The sequence below is a fragment of the Blennius ocellaris genome, assembly GCF_963422515.1.
Source record: "Blennius ocellaris genome assembly, chromosome: 14".
Classification (NCBI taxonomy): Eukaryota; Metazoa; Chordata; class Actinopteri; order Blenniiformes; family Blenniidae; genus Blennius; species Blennius ocellaris.
Window position 1 is genome coordinate 12,264,505 of NC_137663.1, and position 26,364 is coordinate 12,290,868.

Genomic DNA, 26,364 nt, shown 5'->3' on the forward strand with positions numbered 1-26,364 from the left:
GCTCACTCATTAGCTGCACATTTGGACCAAATCAGCTCGGTAACACCGCTGATGGTTTCAAGCAGGACCGTCATGAGATGGAAGTTCACCTTAAGTGCAAGCTGTTCTCAACCTCGCAGTCAGAGCAGGTCGATCAAATCATGTATAGAAACCTCTTCTCTGATATTTGTGGCGAAGGTGTCCATGACCTCCCGGAATCCCAAAATCCAACAGATCCGAGTTTATTTTAGCTTTTTTTTTTGTGTTTGTTTTTAAGCTTTTATCTTCAAAATGAACAAACTCCGGGTGAAGTCTTGGTTTTTAGTGACTGAACAAAAATGAAAGAGTAATAAAACGAACAATTGAAAGTCTATATTGACGGCGTCGTTAAAAGTTGGCAGTCCGAACCTTTGCCCTGGTCCACTGAGCAGAGTCGCTTCGCGATCACGTCCTGTGGTCCATAAATGAATAAATCAGGCAAGAAAAATGGAAAAAAAAGGGGGGGGAAGAAAGAAAAAAAACCCCGCCGAGCTCTGTACTGTATGTTTTGCGGAGACGAGGGACTCCATCAAGGGGGCGGTTGGAGGTTGGAGGTTGGAGGCTGGAGGCTGGAGGCACAGCGAGCCATGAGGGCTGCTGATGGCTTAGCCGCTTGGCTCGGGCAGACCGGCGCTAAGAGAGGAGGAGGCCCGGGAACAATTATGGCTTAGTAGGAGTAACGGAGCTGAGCCAGGCAGCTGCTGGGTTGTTCCCCGAATATGGCGTTTGTGTGCGACTGCTTGTGTCGGCGTGTTCAGGGGGCGCATCGAGAGCGAGTGGCGCTCTCATACACGGCCACATATTTTACATTTACAAATCGCGACGAAATCAATTCCGCCGACCGCGGAGGCAAACGTCTGACGTTGTCATAGATGGGACGAGATTTCAAGTGACCAGTATTGTAACCTATTTAACATTTCTCAACTTAAGCACCATTTGGATCTTGGAACTCGGAACATTTTGCTTCAGTTTAAAGTGCTTTACTCTGAAAAAATATCAGAAAAAAACGGACTTTAGGCACTCAAAGAACCTTGTTAAATGAGATCTGCCAAAGTTTCAATGTCAGGTTATATCAAATGTGTCAAATATTGGTGACCTGCACGTTTGCGTGATTACTTTGTGTTGAATCGTCACGCGTCAAGCACTCATAAATGCTTGCTATCACCAGCATCATTAATCAGCTTTAAAATGAGCTGACCTGCATGAAAGATACTATACAATTAACGTTTTGATCGATTAACCTTGCCAAAACGATGAGACTCGTGCCTAAATACAAATGTTGGTTGTCATATGTTGGAAGTTGAGTCTGTAATATGTCAGATCAATTAGGGTCGGCCCTTTTTCGATTGCTTTTGATGTCTCAAACCGGCCGCCCGGCTACGACCATTTCTCGATCATTGCAGATAAATTAGCTGTGAATTGGTCCTCAGTCATCCAGAGTTTCTTTCAACTCTGTTTACACTAATATCCCCCCACTCCCCCCCCCCACCCCAAAAAAAAAAAACTTGACAATGTTTCAGAATGGGTCTGCTGGGTTATGAAATAGACTTGAACGTACAAAAATACAATTTATCTGGCTTGAGCAAGTGAAGATGAAACGGGGGAACCATTTTAACGAGCAGCATTTCCATTAATCGTATCCCTCTACAGATGTTTTCTTATTGGTTTGCAATTTTACCGTTGAAACGGATCAGATCACCAGCGTGAGCTTTAATTGTACTGCCGTTGGCTTTTTGCTCCATCACTGCTGCTGTGGAGGTTATAAAGGAATCTCACAAACTCCCAAAGTGTCTGACACAGACGTTCATCGACAGATTTACTTCCGCATGACACCCACAGGGAACATTGTGGCGAGATTTGCAATTTCGAGGTGTATGGATTGAACTCTTAAATGAGTTTCATAAGCAGAAGTAAACAGTGCAGGGAAAAAAAAACGGGTCATGCCCGAAGCTTATTTAAAGAGCCCGAGGTCCTCAAGTAAGAACCAGTCACTTTATTTTGGGGTGATAATTACACACTGCGGTAAGCCACCATGTTATTTGTACAGATGATCGATAGCAAAATATCAACTGTCGACCAATGGGGCAGCTTGGCAGGCGCTCAACGTAAAAACCAGTGCCTGCCCGTTCGCGGCTCTCTCTCTCTTTCTCTTTCTCTCTCTCTCTCTCTCGGACACAAGCATGAGGACAAACACATGCACACAAGCTGACACGCATGCGGACTTTCTTATAAAAAAAAAAAAAAGAAGGTAATAAATGGATACACAACATATGTTCCACACACATAAATACTGCGGCACTTTGCACACATGCACGGCACAGCGGCGAGCACTCTTGTGCGCCGGAAGATGGCGAGCGGCGACGGGCGGCCCTCTGTGATGCCGCTGCATGCACACAGGGCCCCGTGGGCTCTGCGGTGAAACGCGCCACTGCTGGCTCTTTGCAGGGTTTTGGACGAGCGCCACATGTGGTCAGCTGCATGGTAGCGCCCTCGCTTCAGCCTCCCAACATACACACACGACTCCTGCAGAGTAGTATTATGGAGAAAATTCTCGAAAGCCCTGTTTTGTTTCGGTTTTTTTTTTTTTGGGGGTCCCAAAACTGAGAGAAGTAATTACATTCAAATAATCCAAACCCTTTGAAAGGTACTTAAAGTTGGCCACTTGACATCGGGGAATAATTTGTATCTGCATGTTTAAAGTGACATTCTGAGGAAGATCCTCAGATAATGTGGGCTTTACAGTGGTCTTGTGGCTTTGATTAGATTTTGGAGCCGTACATTAACTTCAAACTTGCTAAATCTGGTGTGGAATACCACATTTGAACTGGCTTGAATGATGTCAGTATGGTTTTGAGACATCAGTGGATGGAAAAAAAGAGGCACGGATGAAGGAGTGTACTTTTATGACTCATTGTAAAGGTTGCAGGAGCTTTAATATAACCGCTTTTATTGGCCATTTAACGTCGGTCCCGGCGTACAAATCGGAAAGCATTGTCACAGTGGCAGGTAAACTAAAAGGGGCCTGAATGATTTCCACACCGTGAGGCGGTGTGTCTGCCAATCTTGCTCCGTTGCTCCAACCAGCCCGGGTTGGGTCGGGAGCACGAAGCAAGATTCTGTACGGTTGGAAACCCGGTCGGAGGGGGGGGTGTCTCTTCTCTCCAGCCTCTCTTTGAGTTCCTGGAGATAAAAGCAGCTGGCGCAACATCAAATCAATAGGCCCATCAATGGTAACATCTCCTGAAGATTAAAGAGAAACTCGCACAGAGGCAGCGAGGGAAGGTAGGGTGCTAATATAGTACAAGACCTGGCCAGTGGAAAGACATTTAATTGATGTGTAGAAGGGAGATGGATGAAAGGTTGGGAGCTGACGACAATGTCGTAATGGGGGGGGGGGGGGGGGGGGGGGGGGGGGTGTCGATGTCTCTTTTGTAATCGGTTATTTACTTTTATTCATCCATTAGCAGCAGTCGGTTTGTCTCCATGTTTATTAAGTAATACATCTCAGCTGCTCATTCCTCTTTTTAGACATGCATTCAGCAGAATCTGCACGTTAATGTTTGAATCCCCTGCTCTTTCTGCAGACATCTCGCTCCCATCAGCTTTCCTTTTGTAGTTTTTTTGGTTCTGCTCGGTGACATCTTTCATTATCTTGTTTGTCTGCGTTTCAGGTTCTCTGTTTGATCCGTTGAGAGGTATCTAGCATGAGTCTGCTGTACAACACTACCCCTCCTACAATGATGCGTAGACAAAAGTATGTTTGCCACAGGCTCTACTGGACGTATGTGATGTGAACTAGATTCAGGCTGATTAGTTTTGTTGGAAAAACATCGGTTCAGTAGAACTATTCTAGTTAACCAGCATTCATAACCCTAGCATTTAGTTAAAATCATCTTTTTTTTGTGTCGTTAACTTGATTGAGAACCAGAATCACCCAGTTATTTTTCAAGAATATGCTTGAGTGTTTGTGAAAACAAGCTATTCCCCAGCAAGTGATATTAATAAAGGCCTTTGCTTTATAGAACAAGGTCCCTGTCTTAAATACTGGTCTGAGGTCTTTCTGCGTTGAGTTGGCGCGTTCAGCTCGTGCTTCATCGTAGATTTTTCCGTGGATTTCCCTCCGTCCAGAAATTGGCTTTAATTTCCTGTGATCCAATGTTGGATGAAGTGTATAGACAAGATTTAGGAAGGGCGGGGTGGACACCATTTAAATAATCAGGATCACTGTAAAATGTACCAGACAGCAGTCCCTCTGGCAGACCCCGCCACAGTCCAAGCAAAACCCAATTAATCAATTAGTCCGCTTTGCAAATAATCCATCTCGCTGTTCTGCTAATGACTTGGCCAATACAGTTTTCCACTTTCTACTCTGGGGTTTCCACTCCAACCCGCCCCCTCTTCATGGCAGGTGTTCATTTGTTAATTCAAATATTTCCTCGGGACGACCACAACAAGCCGCCGCAATTAGTGGTACAATTTCCCCAATGATGGGTTATTTTATTTTGAGAGGAAAATAAAACCAGACAGCGCTTTCCTCAGACTCTGGAGTTGTAGGTATTATCTGTCGGATCATTTATGCTTTGAGCTTCCCCCCCCCCCCCCACTCAGTGTGGTTGCCTCTCGATCTTGGGCCCCGAGTCATCGTCGGTTCCTCCTTTCTCTTGCCAGAACTCACCAGACTATTTCTGTTCCGATAGTGAAAACCAAAAGTTGAGGATGCCTCCAGTGCATCTGCTCGCAAGCACTCCATTCCCCAATAAAAGAAACCCGGCGAAATGAGAGCAGCGGGGGGGGGGGGGGGACATAAAAGACATTGAAAAATATTCTTTAATAGCGCCGAGACCACAGGATGGGGCCTGGGCTGAGCTCGGCCGTGTGGTTGTGGGCCGGGGGTTCGTTCGCTCTCCGTCTGCAGCCACATCAGAGCTCTGAGCCGTGTGTAATGTGATCTGGACAGGCACAGGAGGGATCCCCCCCCCTTGGATTCAGAAGAACTGCCACAGAGGTGCGGCGCAGGGACGGGCGGTCAGTGATGTAAGACGCCACACGGTGACAAACAGTTATGGCTGCGGTAACGGCCACTTTTTAACTGGCTGCTTTCAGCTACCATTGTGGGGAATCGCACTCCGTGCTGCGAGGCGTTGCTCCTTTTTTTTTTTGTCTATTTAAGATCTTTGATATGTGTACAGATTTTTTTTGTTTGTTTGTCAAACAGCACATGGTGGATGATGATGTTGTTTGAGGCTGCGTTCAAGAGGAGCTGCCAAACTTCTTCAACAGCACTTTAACAATATCTCGTCATATTGCAATGTTGTTGTTTTTTTTAAGCTGAAAACACTGAAATATCCCTCTTGATATTGGATAAATACTCTTTCTTTGTCCTCCCCACTTTGTTTTATTCATTCTCTCCATCCTCTGTCCCGTTTCATCCCTCTCCTCTCTCTTCGCCTTCGCCTCTGCTTACTCACAGTCTTGAACAAACAAACAAGCAGTGGGTGGCTCGCATCTCATATCTTTAATTCAAGCCAGTCAAACTACGGCGAGGATGTTTGCCAAACACATGAAGTGCATCTCGCAGCATCACACAGAGACGGGCGGAGGAGGAAGGGGGGGGGGGGGATAGAAATATGTTCAACTGTCTTGACTTGGACTTGATACACAGAGTATATCCCGGCATTCAGCTGAGAGATTAGCATGATGTTTATGGCTTTTTCTTTCTCTCTTTTTTATTTTGCTTTGTTTTGATGGAAAACACAATTGGGAAAGGCCACGATTGTACAATGGGGAGGATATTAAGCGATCACTTTGGTGAGCACGAGGAAAAGCCACTTTGAGGGTGAAAGACATTGAAACCTCGTTTTCTCATTTAAAAAAAAACTAAAACATGAGGTTTCCTGATGTTATCGTTTCAATGAAGTCACATTTCAGCACACAGGATGGCATAATTGATTCAGTGTGACTTATTCAGAATATGATCCACCTTTTTCAACTTTTTTTTTTTTTTTTTTTCCCCTCCCCATTTAGTTCCCATTTCTTGTGTCTTCTATGGGGGACACTGATGCAGCTGTGTAACAGTAACCGACTGCAGGGACTTATCCATCATTCAGAAAAGCAACATACCCCCGCGAGACCCAGCCAAACCATTTGTGGTAGCAACATCTTATAACGATAAATGACAGTTTAGAGGAATACCAGAGCTGTTTTTCCAGGTGTTTGGATGAAACTCCCATGTGTAGCGTTCACATCCATCCGACTTTCTTTGGCAGAAGCCACTCTGCTTTTGGTGAAAGGAGTCTTGTAACATTCAATTTATTTGTTCAGGCCATTCAAAAATGTGAGCGTGCGCAGTCACTGAAGCAGTGAAGTGAGGCCCTTGTAAAATTCTTTTTTTAAACTCCAACCATGAAACCTGTTTCTTTTGGTCGAGTAAATTCAGTGGAACGTTCACGGACGGTTTTCTTTTTTCTTTTTTTTTTATTCAATCGCTGCAGCGCCTGTTAGGAGAGGTCACATTCTCCTCTCATCTGGCAAGTTTGAGGGTTTTTGCTTCACATTTGAATGCAGGATCAGTCATTTGGCCACGGGATGCGACTACCAGGCAAACGTGTTTGTTGCAAGTAACACTTGTGCTGCTCTGTCTGTTCTTTTGGGAAATAACCATGATACCTAGAAGATGACAGCAGCTTGTCACCAGTACTTCTATTGATCTTCATGGGACCACATGGCACAGAGCTACTGCTTATATTTAGACCGTGTACTGCATATATTTGAGTTTTCTTTCACTTATGTAAATGTAATTAAATTGTCTCGATATACTTCATTTTATCATACTGCTGTATTTTATGGTTACAGTCATAAGCTCAATGTTATCTTCTGCTTATAAGAATCAAACAGTTGTATAACAGTGCATTTCTAAGTACATTTCTGTTATGAAATCAATTCCATTCACACAACACACATTGAGATGTTGTGTATTCAACTTTAGGGGGGAAAAAAACCCCACTTTGTTCGTTTTTAGAACTTGCTTGAATGTCGGTAGACATGCCAAGTTGCATATATGGAGTGAACTGCTAAAAGGCACTTGAATGCCTACATCCTTCTTTTCTGTGCAAAAAAAACATACCTCTAACTTGTGGTCTGGAATGCAAACGACAATGCAATTGATGTGTATGAATAGCTTTTCCAATGCAGACTGTTGTTGTGTAAAAACATCCAGAGAAACAAACTACATACTCATTTACACTTGTGGTTAATTTAGCGACACCTAAAACGCGCATCTGTGGACTGACACCATTGTGGAACCACCAGTCACTAACTTTCATTCCCCTCCAGAAGACAGCGTTATTTCATTTGCTTCAAAATAAAACTTGACATTCGCGGCTGTTATTGTAACGGTAAGTGTCCCCTTTAACGACCAACCATCGCTTTAATAGTTTCCATTTTCATCCATACAAGGCAATTTAATGGAGAAGCCGTCCCGAGGCAGATCTCCTGGCATCGTGACTTTTTTTTCGCAGCCTGCGGGTTCACGCGCAGTCTTACGGTTGCTACGGTTACTGCATGCCCCCTCTGTTTCCCCGCTGCAGCGCGGCATGCGAGAAGTGGGACCGGCCCAGCAGGTGGGCCCCCCCCAAACAAGCAGGAGAGGTATCGTAGCAAAGGGGGAGGGAGGAGCGCAGGGGAAGTTTGCTGGGAGGTGGAGCCCACCGCACATCCAGAGGAATCCCTCCAGCCGCTGGGCCAAGAGGAATTAATAAGACAGAATAAATTAGGACATGAAAGGAATGAATGGGGGGGGGGTGCAACATCTGCACCTCCTTCTACACTTCAATCCATCTACTCATCCCTCCATTCTCTCCTGGATCTACTCTCTCATGCTTGCACATGTCCCCCTTTTTGCTCCTCGGTTTGAAACGATATGTGACCAAACTTCTCCTCATCGGATCTAATTCTGGAGACAAAACTCAAGTGAATCAATTTTAATGAGCGAGAAATGTTTGAATGTATTTTAATGTAATGTAATCCCGTCCTCTTCCCCTTCGATTTGACATTGAATTTCATTGAGACGATAAAACACACGGACATCACAGATTAACCAATCGATCTTCATTTTAAAATGTATTAATAAGTCACATGATGGACTCGGTTGGTTTTTAAAACTCTTGAACCTGATGGACACCGAAATGTCTGCTTGATGTGGAAATCAAAAGGACTTTAGCCAAAATGAAGAAGTCACCCAGTTGAAGAGTCTTAAAATAAGATGGAAAAGACGAGTCCAGTCTTCAGTGTATCTTCTTCCTTTTGATTCCCCCCCCCCTCCCCCCCAACTCAAAGGTCTCTGCTTCAGGCCTGTGCAGCCTCTTCATGCATGAAGACTGTGGATTCAGGACCTCTGAGAGACCTTTAAAGAGCTGTGGGATCAGCCATCAGAGCAGACGCTGGTCACCAGCGCTGATTAGCAACCAGCCCTCAGAAGCATTTTTGTTGCAAGCGACCGTGATCTTCGGTGAAAGGCGCTTCTTTAAGCGGCCCTTGGTCGGATCTGCTTGATCTTTCGGAGAGACGATGAAAGCGGCGCACCGATCGGACAGCAGAACCCCCGGGGCGCTCTGCCTTGCCCCCCCCCCCCTCCCAATGTCCTCTGTTTGTGAGTCGCCTCCTCCAGACGGTACATCGGGGATTTGTCCTCTTTCACTCCTAAAACTACTTTCGAGGGCCGATCAAAAACTCGGCGCCAAAAAGAGTCAACTCTCAAAATATGAATGTGCGTAACTTGGATCTTTTTTTAAGATTATAAGACCAATCTAATCATTCACAGACCGAACTGTAATGATTCTTTTTTTTTTTTTTTCCCTTGTTCTGCAGTAAAATTGATGGTGATCAAGTTGTTTTTGTGTTCAGCCTGATGTTTAACAGATATTTTGAGCCTTTTTTGGTTTGTTTTTGGAGCTGGTTAAAAGTCTCTTCTGATGCTTTGTAGTTCAGCTGATTGATGAGAAGCTTCAGTCGCGTCAGTGGAGCAGGCGAAGCAAATTAAAATGGCGATTTCGGTCTTTTGATGGTGAAACTGTTAATGGCACCTCAGTGAGTGCTGGCGAAAGCGGCGGACAGTGGCTTGGTTGTAGTTTGTCGATGCTGACGACCAGCAGAGATTAGGAGATAAAGACAACAGGAGCTTTCAAGCAGCGTGACATTTCATTTGACTTTTGACCTGCCAGAACTTGGAGACGTCTTTATTTGATGTTCCCCCATTTTAGCCACAGATAGTTTTTGTTTCTCCCAGAGAAGTGATGCGGCGTGGAAAGAATTGAAAATGTGGGAGCAAAACTCTGTTTGGTTTTGTCGTCGTGTTTCTCCCCCCCCCCCCTTTGAAAAGTCATGCAAATCGTACAAATGAAATGCAAATTTGTGCAAAAATATCTCACTTTTCAAAAAGCAGATGTCCTTTCATATTTATTAGAGCACCATAGAACGTATTTGTGCATGCAAATAAAAAAAATATCCAGAAAATATTTCTGTTTGGTGGTGGGGGGGGGGGGGGGGGGGGGATGTTAAGGCCATTCAGCACGTCTGCCCCCCAGTTATTTCCTTTGCATGGCCCTCAATGCTTCCATAACACACAAACTCCCAGGGATGAGATTATTTTGATACCAACATCAAAGGGAGCGGCTCAGACAGAAAGCACCGTGCACGAGAAGTGAACCGGTGACCCAGAGGGCAGAAAGCATGTAATCTGATTGAGCCGACTGTTGAGTCAAGTTTTTCGGAGAAGCAGTCGGCCCGACACGTAGAATCAGCCAGTCTGCAAACTGCCCGGACCGCTCCACATATACTCGCAATACTAGAAACTAGATGTGGAACAATAAACATGTTATTGCTAACATGTTACATGAAATGATAGAATAGATTAGAGAAGATTCACTTTTAAAAGAAACAACAACAAAAAAATTATTGATAGTTGAAACACTTACTCCTTCACCTCTCGCTTCAAAATAAAACAAACCACCCTGGTCAGGAACGTCTTGCACTGCTCGGTCCAATGACCTGCTAAAGACCTTTAAGTATTTGGGGCAAATAGTCTATTGAATGTGAAATGTGGGCTCAGAGAGGCACATTTTTTTTTTTTTGGGGGGGGGGGGGGGGGGGAGTTTCACATTTGCTGTTTGCTTTAAATGTCATTTTAAATCATATCTGTTTGAATATGAAATAATATGAGCAGATCTTTCAGGCTGGACATTCTGAATTGCACATAATTCTGTATATGGGATGGTTTTCTCGATGCAATGGACATTGTCCATCCATTTGTCCCCTTTGGGAGGGGGTAAAGGACAGGGTGTTGCCAGTCCATTGCAGACTGGAAGTCACTTTTCCAAACTGTCTTCATAGTCCGTGAATAGATTTGTGACGAAGAAAAAAATCTTGCTTTCAGTATAACCCCTTGATCGACGGTATATTTGTGTAATAAAGAGAGAGAGGGACACAGGAAGAACGTCACTGTAGGGTTTTTTTTTTTTTGTTTTGTTTTGTTTTGGGTTTTTTTTGATGTGTGGTGGCATTTCCCATTTGGGGCCATACGTAGACTGATATTCAGGCCGAGCTGGTGAGTGAAAGCCGTGCCGCTGCAGCCAGAGAGGAAAGGTTTCACAATGACTGAGTGACAGACACCTCAGCAGGGGGGGGACGGGCCACATCACCCCCGAGGACGGGATCGCAATCGCAACGGGGATCTTTTCAGACGTTTTCTCAGGCTGCCGTTTCCTTTCCCTCACACCGTCTGAGTAGGCGGAAGGAGATTCACTGAAAGGTCACTTTTTTTTTCTTTTTTTTTTTCCCTCCGTCTGGATGATTAAGTCAGAATTTCTTCCCGAACCACAGCCACCAGATTAACCAGGTCAGATAAACACAGTTGTTAGAGTTTGACATTTTGCACTGGAAACAATCTTTGCCAGCTTGTCTGAGGGAGAAAAAAAAAATGCTCACAGACACCTTTTTTTTTTTTTTTTTTTTGTTTGTTTTTTCCCCTACCATGGTGAGCGCTCACAACCTTTCTGACGGCGCCAAACTCGATACGGCTGCGGCCGCTCAAAGGTGCAGTCGCTATTGTTTGACTGAACTCAACAGGAGGATTTACGTCCGATGTGGTTGTTTCACATCCTGTCGACTCCGTGTATTAACATTCCCATTAATTATCATTTGAGGTCATTTGTGATGCAGTCGCCGACAGTCCGGAGGAGAAAGTTTTACCTTCCAGTCGTGTCTCCTTCATCATCGATACCACAGCGGCGCTCGGAGAGGATTTTGCACGCTCTCGCATCGACGGCCAGGAGCCAGCCGCAGCACAGCACCGTGTCGCCTCTCACCAAGAGCTCAGAGGTTTCTCACCACAGCGACTCCCAGTTCTGATTGTCAAATTAGGTGTGATGGCGAATCTCTCCGCTCCAACCTGAAACTTCTGTTGTTCCACCGCCACGACTTCCAACTCGCACAAAAGAAGCGCGGGTTTGAGAAGCATTCCTACAGAAGATCTCTAAGAAATGACTTGAAAGAAAGGAGTTTATTTCAAGATGTGTGAGGTCTTGCACACTGCCACTTGACAACCGCTTCTTCTCACCGTTGCCGTGGTGAAAGACGGAATGTAAAATTAACCCTTTAGACTGAGTATTTATGCCGTTTCAAAGCAGGCAAAGTACGAACTTGTCAATGTTGACAACTTGACACTGATCGGGATGGAGTGAAGCGTTCAACCATCAAGGAGGAACTCGATGGAGCTTCTGCCACTTGGAGCTGGAGAGATGAGGTTCGGTTTGAACAAGGAGTGTCTTCGTTTCTCCTTGAACGAACAAGCTGAATGCTAATTCGCCAAAGATGTCTGGCTTTCTCCGTTGGCACTCCAGCCATACTTGCGTTAAGCACTTAACATGATGGATTGGTCGATAGAGGGACCCACGGAAAAGTGAATCGTTGAGTTATTTGGTCAGTGAGTCGCTGTTTAGTGCTGTTTAGTCCAGAATCATACAGAGGATATTTAGGAAACTGGACAAACTGGAGAAGAATGGAAGTCGATTGTTTGTTTTTTTTTTGCCAGATTCATCGTTTTCCTTAACGTTGAAGTGGAAATCTGCAGAGAAAACCATGAAGCATCCTTCTCTATGAAGACTTCAGCGTCGTGTGCATGGTTAGAATCCACACACCGCTCAGCCCGCACCAGTTCATCGTGGCCGGAGCCCAGATGTTCCGGGGGTGTGTGTGTATGTATGTGTGTGTACACACACACACCGGGCGTATCCCTGCATACATGCATTCAGGCATGTATATGAGCGTTTCTGTGTGTGTGTGTGTGTGTGTGTGTGTGTGTGTGTGTGTGTGTGTGTGTGTGTGTGTGTGTGTGTGTGTGTGTGTGTGTGTGTGTGTGTGTGTGTGTGTGTGTGTGTGTGTGTGTGTGTGTGTGTGTGTGTGTAATTGGGGGAGTGGGTGGGCGTGTTGAGGGGGGGGGGTGTTTGCTCCTTTTTTTAAACATAGCTGCGTTGTTATGGTTGCCCAGGCTTTGATGTTGCCCAAACCTCCAACTAAGAGGCTCTCATTTTAGGCTCCCGACTCTGGAGAAGGCAATGACTTCCAGATTGGGGGACCAACTCCGCGCCGGGACGGGTTGTGGGAGGTCATGAGGGCCGAAGCGGGTTGATATGGTGGTATTGGGGGGGGCGAAACCTCCAGAGAAAAAGACGAATACACTGGAGTCTGCGTCTGATTTTTGGGTTCATGCAGCTAAAACGCGAGCTGGCAGTGAGCATTTTGCACATGTGTTCAATTTAAGCGTCATCTCGGTTTGTAATTTTCCAAAAAACATAACCTCGGCTGCATTTCATCTCTCGCAAAATGTATTTACTTGGGCTAACTGGTTGTGTACGAATGCGACGTTGAAATAATGGGACTGCAGGTTTGAGTCTCTAAATCTCTTCTAAAGTTTCTAAATGATGTTAGGCAGTAAAAGGAAACAAAATATCAAAATTTGACAATAACTGCAACTATTTAAAAGGGTAACATGACATGAAAAATCCATATTTCCTGAATCTTTGTTTGATTGGAGCAAAACTAAACAGTTTTGGTTTTTTTGTCGGTAATCAAAGCCACACATGTTCAGCATGAGACAAACCATTTCTTTCACAAAGTTGTATCAATCATAATATTTCTTTTGTCATGCAAAGAAGTTTCAAAATTTTTCTCCGTGATGTCAGGCAGTTTACATATTTTTCCACACTGTTTTTCCTTTTGCCTCCTTTTTCGAGAGAAATTGCAAATATTGATGATGTAAATTCTCTCTCTGTTTTAACTACTGCACTTTTTTACTTGCATGTTTTCTCCCCCTTGTGATCGCCGCCACACCCATCAGCAGACACTGTGCGTTTTTCAAGAAGCTGACCGTGTCTTCTGACCACTCAGGATGTGTTTTTTGGAGAGCAAATTGTTAGTCTTGTAAAATACACAGAGAAAGTGAAGAGGGTGAAGAAAAAAAAACCCACCCCCAACTACCTTGACATTTTTCTTGTACGACTTGGAAAAAGAAAATTAACCTGCAGTGAAATAATCATAGGTGATCTTGGGTTTTTTTTTTGTTTCCCCCACTGAGCACCTTCTACACTTCACGCCTTAGTGTTAAAGCTGTAACATCTGGATATGAGCAGACTTGTAATTGTACAGAAACCCAACTCGTCCTTTCACACACTCCATTAAAATGGAAGGAGTAGGCTCATTCATGTAACGGTGATTATATACAATCATGTCTTTAGGTTTAAAAAATCAAGGTTTTTCCACATTTTGCCAGCATTGGATGGTCCTATGGGCTCCACGATGCCTCATTCAAGATGGAAGGAAAATTAAAAAGAGGCAAATTTGAAGCCTTTTGCAGCAGCAGTCGTGAAAAGAAAATGTCAATTCTTTTTACATGAGATTTATGCATTTACTAGGTGTTACAATCTGGTTACATTTATGAACTAATACATGATTTATAGACTATTTGTTTCCATGTGGAGGTTTGTTGGGTCAAATTTTGGGGTTGTCAGATCACTTTTTTTTCCACAACCTGAATCAACCGTTTGTTCCAATCGACTGTCCTGACTGATTGCTTTTTTTTTTTTTTTTACAAAAAATAAATAAAATGTCTTTATTTCAGCCCCAGGCAGGACAAGGACGATTGCGAAGCAAACTGTGACTGAGTGTTTTTAATGTGCCATCTCCATGAAATGTGAGATTAAAGACATTAGCCTCAAAAGCACTCAGAAAAGAGGGGCAAGAGAGAGGACGCTTTAATTTCCGCTTCAAATACAAAAAGAGACGAATCTACTGAGTGTGTCATCTGAAAACTAAAGAATACATTAGAGGTGTTTTATCAGTGTGTGTGCAGGCAAACTGTGTTTCTTTGCGTGTGTGCGTGTGTGTGCGTGTGTGTATGTGTGCATGAGGGCAAGGCGGAGGGCCGTCATTACAAACTAGTGATATCCGAGATCCCATTAACTCTTGTATTCAGCCACAGATTTCTGTTCAAATAGAGTGAAGATAAAAGGCCGCAACAATATGCTGATAAATCAAAGGCCTTTCAAGTGAAATGAGACTACAGAGACACTGCGGGCCAGTTTCGATTTCCTGACGCACTTTAAAAGGTGCTGATATCTAATTGTACATTTGCAAGTAATCGCCTCTTTGATGTAATTAAATCTTTGATGTAATCTACAAACCGAAGCATTATGATTGGTCTGGCAGCCGCTGCTGTTTGACACCGGGTTTCTTCACGCGCACGTAGAAATGATTCCGCCTCGTCCAATGGGCCCGCCTGCTCCACCTAAACATCGTTTTATCAAATGGATGAAAATCACTGCGGAGTAGCGCCGAAGTAAACAAAGCACAATGATGCACGGTGAAAACTGGTCCGCCAAGTAACAACTGGCATCGCTGGATACTTGCATACTTGTATTGAAAGACCAGCAGGTTACGGGGTTTACATGGCCACCCCCTGCTCGGCCTGAGTGTCTGGGAATTTATTTTTTTTTATTTTATTAATTTTTGTGTGTGGATGCAGTGCAACCAAGATGAAATCACCAGTTGTTGCTGCAAGGTCTTTCCCTCTTGAATCTAGGATTTCTGTGTTGCACAGAATCACTGAATTGGAGGTTAATAAAAAAAAATAAGGGACTCAACCGTTTTTGTTGTGGTGAAGTTTGCCATGTTGCCGATACAGTAATGCAGCAGCTAATTAAAGAGCAACATCTAGGTCAGGGGTCTCCAACCCTGGTCCTCGAGGGCACCTGTCCTGCATGTTTTAGGTGTCTCCCTGCATCAGCACACCTGAATCTAATGATGATGTCATCACCAAGGTTGTGAAAAACCCAATAACGAGCCCTTCATTGCAATCAGGTGTGTTGCAACTGGGAGAGAGCTAAAACATGCAGGACAGGGGCCCTCGAGGACCAGGGTTGGAGACTCCTGATCTAGGTGACTCGATGCTGAGTCAGCAGTATTGTAATTTCTTTTTTTCAGTGAGCATTCTCGTTTTTGTATACATGAATTGTGTGTCAAAGTTCAAATAAATAGAATTGGTCACGAAATGGGATTTAAAATAAACACAGAGTTTGAGCACACACTTAATGCATCCTTCTACAGACTCGCACACCTTCTTTCCACTCGGGCTAATTTACCTACATTCGGAAAAAAAACTAAACATTTCGTCTAACAGAGTGTCAATGTGAAGAATGTGCCTTTTTATAATTGGAGCAGGAACCTGTGCAAGGCTTGAAGCTCCGCCCACTTCCAGGTGCAGCCAACATGCCAATCACTGCAGGGGAGTGGGGCGTGGTCGACATAGCTTGTTTTTGGATGTCAAAAGTTTTCTGTGTCGAGGCTCTTGAAAGAAGGAAAAAAGAAACTTCACCTGATTCACCCTGCCCCCAACACTTCCTGGTTTGAAACCACTGTTCCGAATGGGCGGACGGGTCTTCATCCATGTCATTTGCAGTTTAAAGAGGGGGAAAAAGAAGAAAAAAAAAACCCTCCTCAAGGTTGACTTGTTCACAGTTTCCACCCCCTGTATTTACTATTGATTTGCACCATAAATTTCTACCCCTGCGATTTATGTCAGCCTGCAAGGGTGGGTAACTCCTGTAAATTAAAGGGTGCGGGACATTTTCCCTTCATCTGTGTGTGTGTGTGTGCACCTGAATATATGTAGTCATGACCCCCTCCACCCCACCCCACTTTTTTTTTTTTTTTTTTGATAGACATAGCTACAGGTCTTGTATTCAAAGACGTGTTATCTGATCTTATCCGTTCGACTTCCCCACACATGCATGTGAAAACTCGCCTGTTTCTGCAATGATTAATTATGTGCAAGTTGTGTGTGCTGGTGGTGCTGGTGGTGGTGGGGGGGGTGGACTTTTTTTTTTTCTTAAACACAGAGGGGTTGATAATTACGGGTTAAATGAGTGCTCTCAGTCAGCCTCCCTGAGTGTGTGTAAAAAAAGGAAGGCACAGCAAAAGCCACTTCAAGGCTGGCTAATTACCCCGAGGAAGAGAGGAAACATAAATGGACGATTTTGCGGCTATAATGTTACAGCAAAACGGCTAAATCAACCTCAGCACGTGAAACGGAGCCGCAACTACATTGGAAGGCTCCAAGCAGCCTAGCTGTGTGTGTGTGTGTGTGTGTGTGTGTATATATGTGTGCATCCATATGTGCGTACTCCATGTGCATGTGTCTGTACATGCACTGTATGTCGGTGTGATTCCCATGCAGAACTTCACATTTGGTGGATTGTTGGCGCCGGGGTGAATACTAATGTTTCTGCAGCCTCGTTTCTTCCCCCGTGCCATTCCCTCTTTTCACACAACTTGTACACGCATTCAAATATTTATCCACTATTGCTTTCATTGACAGTTTTAACTTGCATTCAGGGCAGACATTTTAATGCCACGTAACATTTTCGACACACACACACACACACACACACACACACACACACACACACACACACACACACACACACACACACACACACACACACACACATTCTCAGGCAGCACACCGCTGATGCAAAGTGCACGATTTGGGATTTTCCCTGCTGAATGTCAGTGCTACCACAGCAAAGATGTACGTTACGTTTCCCTGGACAGAGCTGTGTCTTTGTTTATAATTTGTGACATTAGGTAGTGTAAACGCATTTTTCCTCGTCTCACAAATATCTGATTCCTTCAGAAAAAAAAGAGGTAAAAGTCATTTAAAAATGACATGGGACTTTGTATGCGCTTTTCTGACTGCACAGGTACATAGAAGTTAAAAATCTACATTTGCTTGCCATGTCATGCCTAATCACCAGGTTCCACCTTTTTTAAGTGCCGTTCAACATCCAGTCTCTAATTTCTGTAAATTGGCCACTACGATAACACTGTTAAAGGTTCCATAATGTTTGTTTTGATTATAAAGCATGGCGAGTTTCTGTATAAATACTGTGAAATTTTGTCGAGAAATGCCCACAGACCTTGTTCACCTGTGAATTTGTGTATTTCTGAGACGTCGCAAGCCCCGTGAGTGTACACTTCTAAATGCGAAACACAAATAAATACTATGCAGTCACCTGCATTTTCCACAAAACCTGAATACAGGCTTTCTTTCTTCTTCTTTTTTTTTTTTTTTTTGATACAACCACCTTTTAATACTGTGCAAATACTTGGGTGGTAAAAGCGGAAGTCCTGACAGCTGCTGTCTTCCATCCCAAATGAGCGAAGACGAGCAATAGCCACAGGACAGCAGGCGGCGATGATGCAAACACCTCAGCAAATTAGCAACACCCGTTGAAAGTTCTCCGTTGTGATGAGTGAAGTAGTTAGCGGTCATCCACGTACGCCGCATCGCTTCTAACTCTGCCGCGCTCAATCAGGCTTCAACCTGTGTCTCCTGAACACGCCGTGGTCCTTCTATTGCCTCATCCTGTAACGTGATGAATGAGCTACTCCGTCCAAATCTTGGGAGTATTTTTCCTCCATCACTTGATTCCCGACGTCTTTCCACCACTTTGCCCTCACATTACCTGCCCCCCCATCCATCCACTCCCCCCGTGCCGCCTCCACCCCCCCCAACCCCCCAACTCCCCCCTTCGGCTCCCCGCTATAGACGCAGTGCGTTTTGTTTTCATGTCTCTGAACATTAAAAGCGGTTTTAGTAGTTTGATCTTAGCTCAGCGGCTAGCCGTGTAGCATACACATGAGGGTCCGTTTCCGTGTGTGTGTGCGTGTGCGCGCTGAGAGTTTAAGATGCTGATTGATAGGAAAGCAGCTGTCGAAAATGTGTGCGAGTGCGTGTGGTAATGCGGAGGGTAGCGTGGGCAAGCTCTGCCTTTAAGTGATAAGGTATTCACTTTGTAACTCAGCAGGAGGCCCAGCAAGGAGCTGCAGATCTGCGTCTCTGTAGTGCTGATGCTTCGCGCTTCACACACACACACACACGAACTCACACACACTCGTGCAAGCGGACGAGCACCCACGCGCTAACTGGCCCATCACGGCGTAGAGAATAAAAACGGCTTTAAAAACAGTTTTTTTTCTTTTTAACTGATTTTTCTGCATGGCGAACCTTTACAGACGCAGCGACCATGCACGCAGGTCGGTCCATTCGAACATTTGCTCATGAGGCCTCTCGATCACACTCGTGCAGGAAGACACATATTTACACTCGCACTGAAACAATTAAAGTACCCAGTCCACACACACACACACACACACTCGCGGAGCCAGGTTCAAACGTGCGCTGCGCCGTTCTGTGTTCAAGGCTGCCCGCTGAGCTGCCTCCAACTCTGCAAACCGCTGTGACATATCGTATGTCATCCAGCATGCTGTGAGCATTAGCAATAACTGGATTCCACGTAAGTTATTGAAAGCCATTTGTAAACAGAAACATGAAAGCAAATAAGCTCGCACGCAGCCTCACTTGATCATCAAAGGCTTATCGATCAAATGGTCCCTCTCCTCCCACTCCTCCTCTCCCCTCCCCCCTCTGCTCCAGTGATGACCAATGCTAGTAAAGTACGGCCCATCTGTTTTGTTCCGAGCCATGTTCCTCACGTGCAGCTTTTCTTTCAGTCTTTTGCGTGTGTGCTGAATTTTTTTTTTTTTTTTTTATAATTTATGTATCTTCTAATTTCATATGGAAGCGAATAAATGAACGGAAAATGTGCATAACGGTGAAGGATATTTGGTTAAGCCTTGTTTGATTCCTCTTTTGCCACCTTTTTGTATCTTTGCAATTTTTTTTTCACAAAAGTCCTGCAAAATTAACCTTGCATGTCCTTCTTTTTGGTTTTCGCAGTCGAACAAAGTGTCGGTGGTGCAGCAGTCTCACGGGATGCACTCGCTGACATCCCTCCTGCCCTACGGCAACGACCACTTCAGCCCCAGTCCCCCACACCTGCCCACAGACATGAGCCAGAAAACAGGTGGGAATTCTCTCTCTCTCTCTCTCTCTCTCTCTCTCTCTCTCTCTCTCTCTCTCTCTCTCTCTCTCTCTCTCTCTCTCTCTCTCTCTCTCTCTCTCTCTCTCTCTCTCTCTCTCTCTGTCTCTGTCTCTGTCTCTGTCTCTGTCTCTCTCTCGACAGGAGTTTACGTACTCGGTGCTGTCGCAGGCACGCAGAAGACAAACCTGTCCTTGTCATTGCTCAAGTCGGGGGTCACACACACACACACAAGAATGGTCACAGACAAAGTCCAGACAGCTGCTGAATTGTTGCCGACACGGCGGTTCGCGCACACGCTGTGATCTGGTCGAGCTGTCGACGCATCACTCATCACACATGCACAGATGCAGCGCGACCGTCGCCTTACTTTAGCAGAAACAGACACTCGCACACGGATTGCAAAATGACACATGTGATGTATTCAACCACCACCCCCCCACCCCCCACCCCACCTTCATATATGCACATAATGTTTGTTGATTTCTCATTTCGTCCACGGCCACGCGCACACACAGAGGCACGCACGCCGTGTGTGAAGTGGTAGTGGTAGTCTCCGTCAGCCTGTGGCGCTCCCACAGCTGCTCTGAAGTGGCCTGCCCTTCTGAAGGGGACCGCCAGCCACACGCACGCACGCACACACGCACACACGAGCGCGCACACGCATAAAGATGGAAGCAATTAGGGTGACAATCGCACAAACCATCGCAGCAGCGCACACACGGTTCTCCTTAACAAGCACTGCACATACAAACACACACTGCACTCTGTTTGGAAGTCACAAACAAACACACCCTGACATTTAAACACTTATAAGGCTTTCTGCCCCGCTGGAGGCAGGGCCTGAAGGGTGGCAGAGTTAAGTCGGGTCTGTTTTAGATTTTCTGGGGCAACGGCGTCTCAACTACCGACCATTTCGATGTTGAATTTGCCGAACGCAGTCGTGATCCCCAGAGGCCAATGCATCGGGGTTTCATAACCACTTTTTAAGGCCCTTTGAAGACAAAGCAGACGTGTATGAGGAGTGGCTGTTCTCGTACATATGCCAATTTGCCGGGGTTCAAGCCACTGTATTCAAACAGTCTGACTGGCTTTTAGCTTCTTCTTTTTTTCGGCTCATGAACTTTACCATAAAGTCTGCTGACCACATTCATGCTCCTATGAGGACTAATCACTGCATAATAAGACAGATTTCTCTGGAAAGCTACACGTCGCATGAATGTATTTTTAAGATTAAATAATTTCATGGACCTCTGAGTGAAGAAGTACATCCTGATTTGCAGAAAATCAAATGTAATCATCAAGATTTGAGTTTTCAATCATCAATCAGACCTTTTTTTTTTTTTTTTTGATGAGCGAGAAGTGAGTCAGCTCCTCCTCAACTGTATATGAAACACTTTCCTTATAATAGGAAAATCTTGTTTTTGGAACTTTAAAAAAAGACGTTTTAATGTGGAAATAAGTTGAGGTAATTGTGACACTTGGCTGACCAGTTACAGTTTGGCTTCCAGTTACTTGTGATCATTCTTTTTCTTTTCTTTTGATCATTTGACCAAAAGAAATCATATCCGTTGTGGGTTTCGCAGTCGATTTCAACTTTTTCAATGAATGTTTCAATTATAAAGGATCCAGTATAGCATCGCTTTAAAAACATTATTTAGCTAAAATATTTAAATATAAAGGTCAAATATTCAATTAATTGCAAATGGTCATCCACACCTTCTCTTAACCAGCAATCTGTTTTATGGTATTTAACTCGGCGGAAGAGGGGAAAGTGATGTGTGTGTGGATTGAAATGAAACTAATAGATTACATATTCATGATTGAAGTGATGAGCTCCAGTGAGCCTGACACGCACGTTTTGAAAGGTCTAATTCCTTGTTGTGTTGCTGCGCCGCAGCTTGTGTTTACCAGCAGAGACACACGTCGGGGTCGAGCCTTCACTTTGAGTGTGTTGACGTTCAGCGTAAAAATTAGCAGTCCAAGGTAATTGGCCCCTGTTGCTTTTGCAACTTTTACAACTCCCAAGAAAGCACGACGCATTAGGCACAAGCGCCGCTGTGAAGAAATTGGAAAATACAGCCCGTGTCAATCACATTTCAGGCAGGTGATGATTTTTGTGAACCGCATTTGCAGCTTTCAGTTCGTCGGTCTGGCGCGGCCCGTGTTCAGCATCGACGGCGTTTCCTTCGTTTTACTGATTTCGATGCCTGTTGTGAGAAAGCAAACCCCCACCTCTCAGTTATTTTCCCGAAAACAAGGAGAGGAGGTTGAGAATAGAGTGGAAAATAAAAAAAAATAGGGGGGGGGGGGGGGGGGGGGGAAGCGGGGCGGGATGAACAAAAGTCTTTTATCAGCCCTGATTAGGTATTAGACAGAGTGTGACCTCAGGCAATCTCCTGCCTGCTCCGTCTGGAAATCCCCGTCTTCCGACAAACACACTCTCCTTGTCTGGTCTAGACTGTATGTGTATGTGTGTGTGTGTGTGTGTGTGTATGTGTGTGTGCGCGTGTGTGTCCGCGGCTGACGCGAACAAAGTGACTCAGCCCTTAATGACAGACTGAGCCACCTGCTTCTAACTTGTGCACGCCGACACACACACACACACACACACACACACACACACACACACACACACACACACACACACACACACACACACACACACTGCCAACACCTGGCCGCACGTACCCTTTTGTCAGACCATCTCACCTGAGACTATGATGACATTTTCACTTGGGGAACATCACGAAGCACACGCGAGAATACAAACACAAACACACACACACACACACACGCACCGCGCCTTGTCATTCATCAGCTGGTCACAGGTATGACTTACCTCATGACTGATGTCATGTTTTTCTCTCCCCCCCTATTTCCTCCTCAAAGATGTGCCGCCCCTCTGATCTCCGTGTGGATCAATATCTTATCACGGCCCGGCGACAGAAATTCAGAGGATTACCGGGGGACCTAATCTGAGGCCTTCCTCTGGCTCGCACTGTTCACTCTTGAGTGCAGGCCGCCTGCAAATAGATGACCTGAAACAGAAGTTTGTTGTTGTTTTTCTTTCCATAGAAATGGTGGAAGACTTTCACAAGTTTAGTCCAGCACATTTTTTGGGGGTTAATGACCCGGCAGCATTGATTTCATGTTGTAACAAGTTAAACCCCCCCCCCCCCCCCCCCCCCCCCCCGAGTGCTTTTGACCCAGATTTCAGTTTCAGGTAACGGACTAAACAAAGAACCTGTACTGCATGTACTCGGCATCCTGTGTACTGTTTAGACTGAGTTTGAAGCATTTTGTAAGAGTTCGAGCCTGATTGCTTCTGTTTTAGGAAACCTGTCGGCTAGTTGTTTTTTTTTTAAACCAGCAACAAAACAAACCATTTGCCGAGCAAAGAGACGAGGCAACAGGCTTTTTCCACTTCTGCGCACTTTTAAAAGAGAGACCACCGTTGAATTGGAGACGACTTTTTATTTGCATCTCGTTTGGTTTCTGTTTGTCCCGTGGAAATAAACAACATGGATCAAGTCAAACAGAGAAACTCGACGGCAATCTTTAAGTGCTATTGAGCTCGTGTAACGTTTCACTCTGGTGTCCCAGGATGGAGAGTTGCTGCGCGTTCATCATTTTAAAATGGGTATTTCTAAACATTTTGAAGAAAATGAACTAAAAGAGAGAAGAAAGGAGAATAAAGAGGTTTGAATAACCTTGGATAACCTCGTGAGTATGTAATAAGGCCACTCCGTCATGTTGTTCAACATGTACATGAAGCAAACGGTATAATGCTAAATATAAAGTCTGATCATAATTAGTAAGTTCATAGTGGGGAAGCATATTCAGGTCAAAACACATGAACGATAATTTAAGACATATTAGGAAACCTACTGCAGATAAAGAGTAACACATTATCTAATAGTGAGAGTGACTGTTCAGGATTTACTCGTCGTATTCTGTATTCATGCTTTTATTGCTTGCACTAAGCTTCAGTTGTTGGCTTTATAAAGGCACAGCTTGGGCTTCAAAGTTACTTTACAGCTTTACAAATGGAACTCCGGTGAAGTCACACAGCCACCAGCCATTTTTACTCCAAAATCCTGCACAACCCCCCCCCACACACTCAAATCCACAATCGTGTTCTTCATAATGAAAATATAGTCTTTTCTTTTGTCTCTTTCGTGATTATTTAATCTCTTGTGTTTTTGTCACTTCCGGAGCAATACTCCCAAGTCAAGCATGACACGCTAGAAAAGGTCAAAGCAAAAATAGAAGTTTCGATTACGATTTGTCTTTTGATTTTGTTGCCCAACGGATTGCATCACACTTTTTTCTTCTGAACTGCCACCATGTAAGAGACTATTCTTCGCGTCGTCCTCCCCGCTCCTCATGACACCATGTCTGTGCCAGCCAGCCGAGCGTTACTTATTGAAGCTTCGTCTACTGCTTTGTGTGTGAAAGTTTCGTTTGACACTTGCTCTCCCGCCAGTGTTTTACATTTAGCGCTCTTGTTTCCTGTCTCGTTTCCATCATCGGCCACTGTTGTGATATACTGCTTCTGAGTAATATTTTAACACCTCTGATTTGCCTTTAGATTTGTTCCCCCCATTATAACGTGTGTGTGTTTATGAAGAAACACAAGAATCTAGTGTTTGTCAACATTTTGGCGAAATGCAGAGTTCACTAATCCCAGGTCTAAGTTTAGCTTGACTTCACCCCCCCCACCCCAATGCTGCAGGAGACATAAAATCGGGGCTTTTCCTGTGACAGTGACACGAAAGCAAGGATGGCTGTTTCCAGGGTAACCAGAGTTGGTTGTTGTTTTTTTTTCTACTCCTGTTTATGTGTCCACAAGTCGCTAGACTACTAGTTGGAATGCAACAAAATGATAAACTTTGTTCTCCGGCTTGTAATTACGTAACGCATTAAGTCGGAGCCGATGAAACGATCAAAACTATAATTTTTCCCAAATGAAACGGTGGCGAGTAGCTGACTTTGGGGCGACTAGTTTTGGTGGAGCAGGTCGTCTTCCCACCCCAATTGGGTGGTGGTTCGATCTTTCATCCCACCCCGTCCAGGACGGCGAACCCCACATTGCTCCCAACGGTGGTCGGGTAAATTCCACAGCCACTTTGTGTGAGTGTGAATGTGAGTGACGGTGTAGAGCGCTCTAGACTGGAAAGCAGTGAAAATCTGCAATGAGATCAAGTTAATTTAATTTATAAAATGAACAATGTACAGTAAGACATTTTTTTTCTCCCCTCTCTTATTTAGTGGAGTCTTACTTTTTCAGTTTTATTGCTTCACTTCGATGCAGTTTCTATCTCGAAAAGAACAGCGGGGAAAATATATATTTAAGCTTTTATTTAAAAGAAAAAATAAACAAATGCAGATGACCATTTTTCCTTTTTTGGATTATGTGCAATTGTGCCTCCAAAAAAAAAAGATGTACCGTATGTTGATTTGTTAAATAATAATAGAGGCCTCTAAAAAGATGCAGTCTTTCTAAAACCAACAAGAAAACTGCTCCATAGTCCACATTTGTTGATTAGATCAACAAAAGAGTGAGTGCGTTATTGATCTCATGTTTGCCCCTCGGGACCAGCAGGGGTCGGAGGCAGTTTGTCTGGTTTTCAAATTACAGCCTTTGTGATGAGCAAATTCTATCATTTCACCTTGTGACTATATTTATATTATATTTATTAAAAAAATTAAATAAATGTACAAGCAATTCATTGATTTATGTAATAGAATATAATGGCCTGTGACAAAGTTGAGTCACATGTTTAATCAGTTTTTTTTTTTTTTTTTTTTTTTTACAAAGCAGTTCAAATGCCCTTTCAGCACAAATCACACGTCGTGAATACTCGTGTCGATCCATTTGGCAAATGGAGCTCAAAGTCCCTTCATTTTAGAGCATTAAATGAAAACGTAGTCATTAACCGCGACACGAGTCTCGACCTGGACGACAGGTCACAGGTTCTAACGTTCAGAGAGGAAAAGCTGAAGTGAAACACGTGTGCTCACCGGGTCCAGGCTGCACGTGACGTCACACAGTAAACCATGCGTCTCCCCGCTCGGCAGTCTCACTGCAAACAGGAGTGTGCTCCGTTCCCTGAGCCAGGAGTCGCGACACTCATTATATACTGGATGTAGCAAGAGTCTCTCTGTCCCGGAATGATATTTTCTTGTAGTCAATACTGTTTATTACAACCTGAGATTTGATTTGATACATTCAGGTTCTGGTTTCTCAAGTAAATTACTTTAGTAATGAGACAATAATGTCAATTTGAGCACAGTGAATATAATATAGGTAAAAAACAACAACCTTATAACCACAATGGATTTAGTTTTGGTCGTCACGTGAACCCTTCAATCTGATTAAATTAACCCTTTCTGATTGAAGTTCTGATCTGATCAGAGCAGGAGGTGTGAACCTGTTTATGATCAGAGTCCGTGTAAACGGTACATCAGATTGATGATGCATGACGTCGCCCTAAAATACGACAGGTGCAGCATTTTTCAACAAATATTAGTGTCGCAACCAGTTTGGAGCCAAGGAATCCTTTGTCAATGCTGACTGGTCTCCAGATGAAGCTGGACACGGGAGCAAATGGGGATTGTTCCATAAATTGAATTAGCCTTTACATGCATCAAGGAGATCGTCTGTCTCTTTATTAAGCATTCATGTAAACAGGATCATCTGACGTTTCAGTCCAAAGGAATTCGGTCAGATTGACAAAAAAGGTGACCATGGAAACGCAAACCACAGTGGGACAACCCCAGTGCTTTTCCAATGGTCCCACATCAAATAAAGCAATGATCTCACCATCAGACTCAACAAAACTACTCTTTG

At 44.3% G+C, this 26,364-nt stretch overlaps 1 protein-coding gene across 6 annotated transcripts in view; it reads left to right on the top strand.

The window, feature by feature from the left end:
• tcf7 (transcription factor 7) overlaps nucleotides 1-26,364 on the top strand; it is a 64,438-nt gene that overhangs the window by 19,432 nt on the left and 18,642 nt on the right. For all 6 annotated transcript variants that reach the window (XM_080508230.1, XM_080508225.1, XM_080508226.1 and 3 more), the window contains exon 4: nucleotides 19,367-19,493. In XM_080508230.1, coding sequence (XP_080364356.1) covers nucleotides 19,367-19,493 — 127 coding nt within the window. The remainder of the gene's footprint in view (nucleotides 1-19,366; nucleotides 19,494-26,364) is intronic.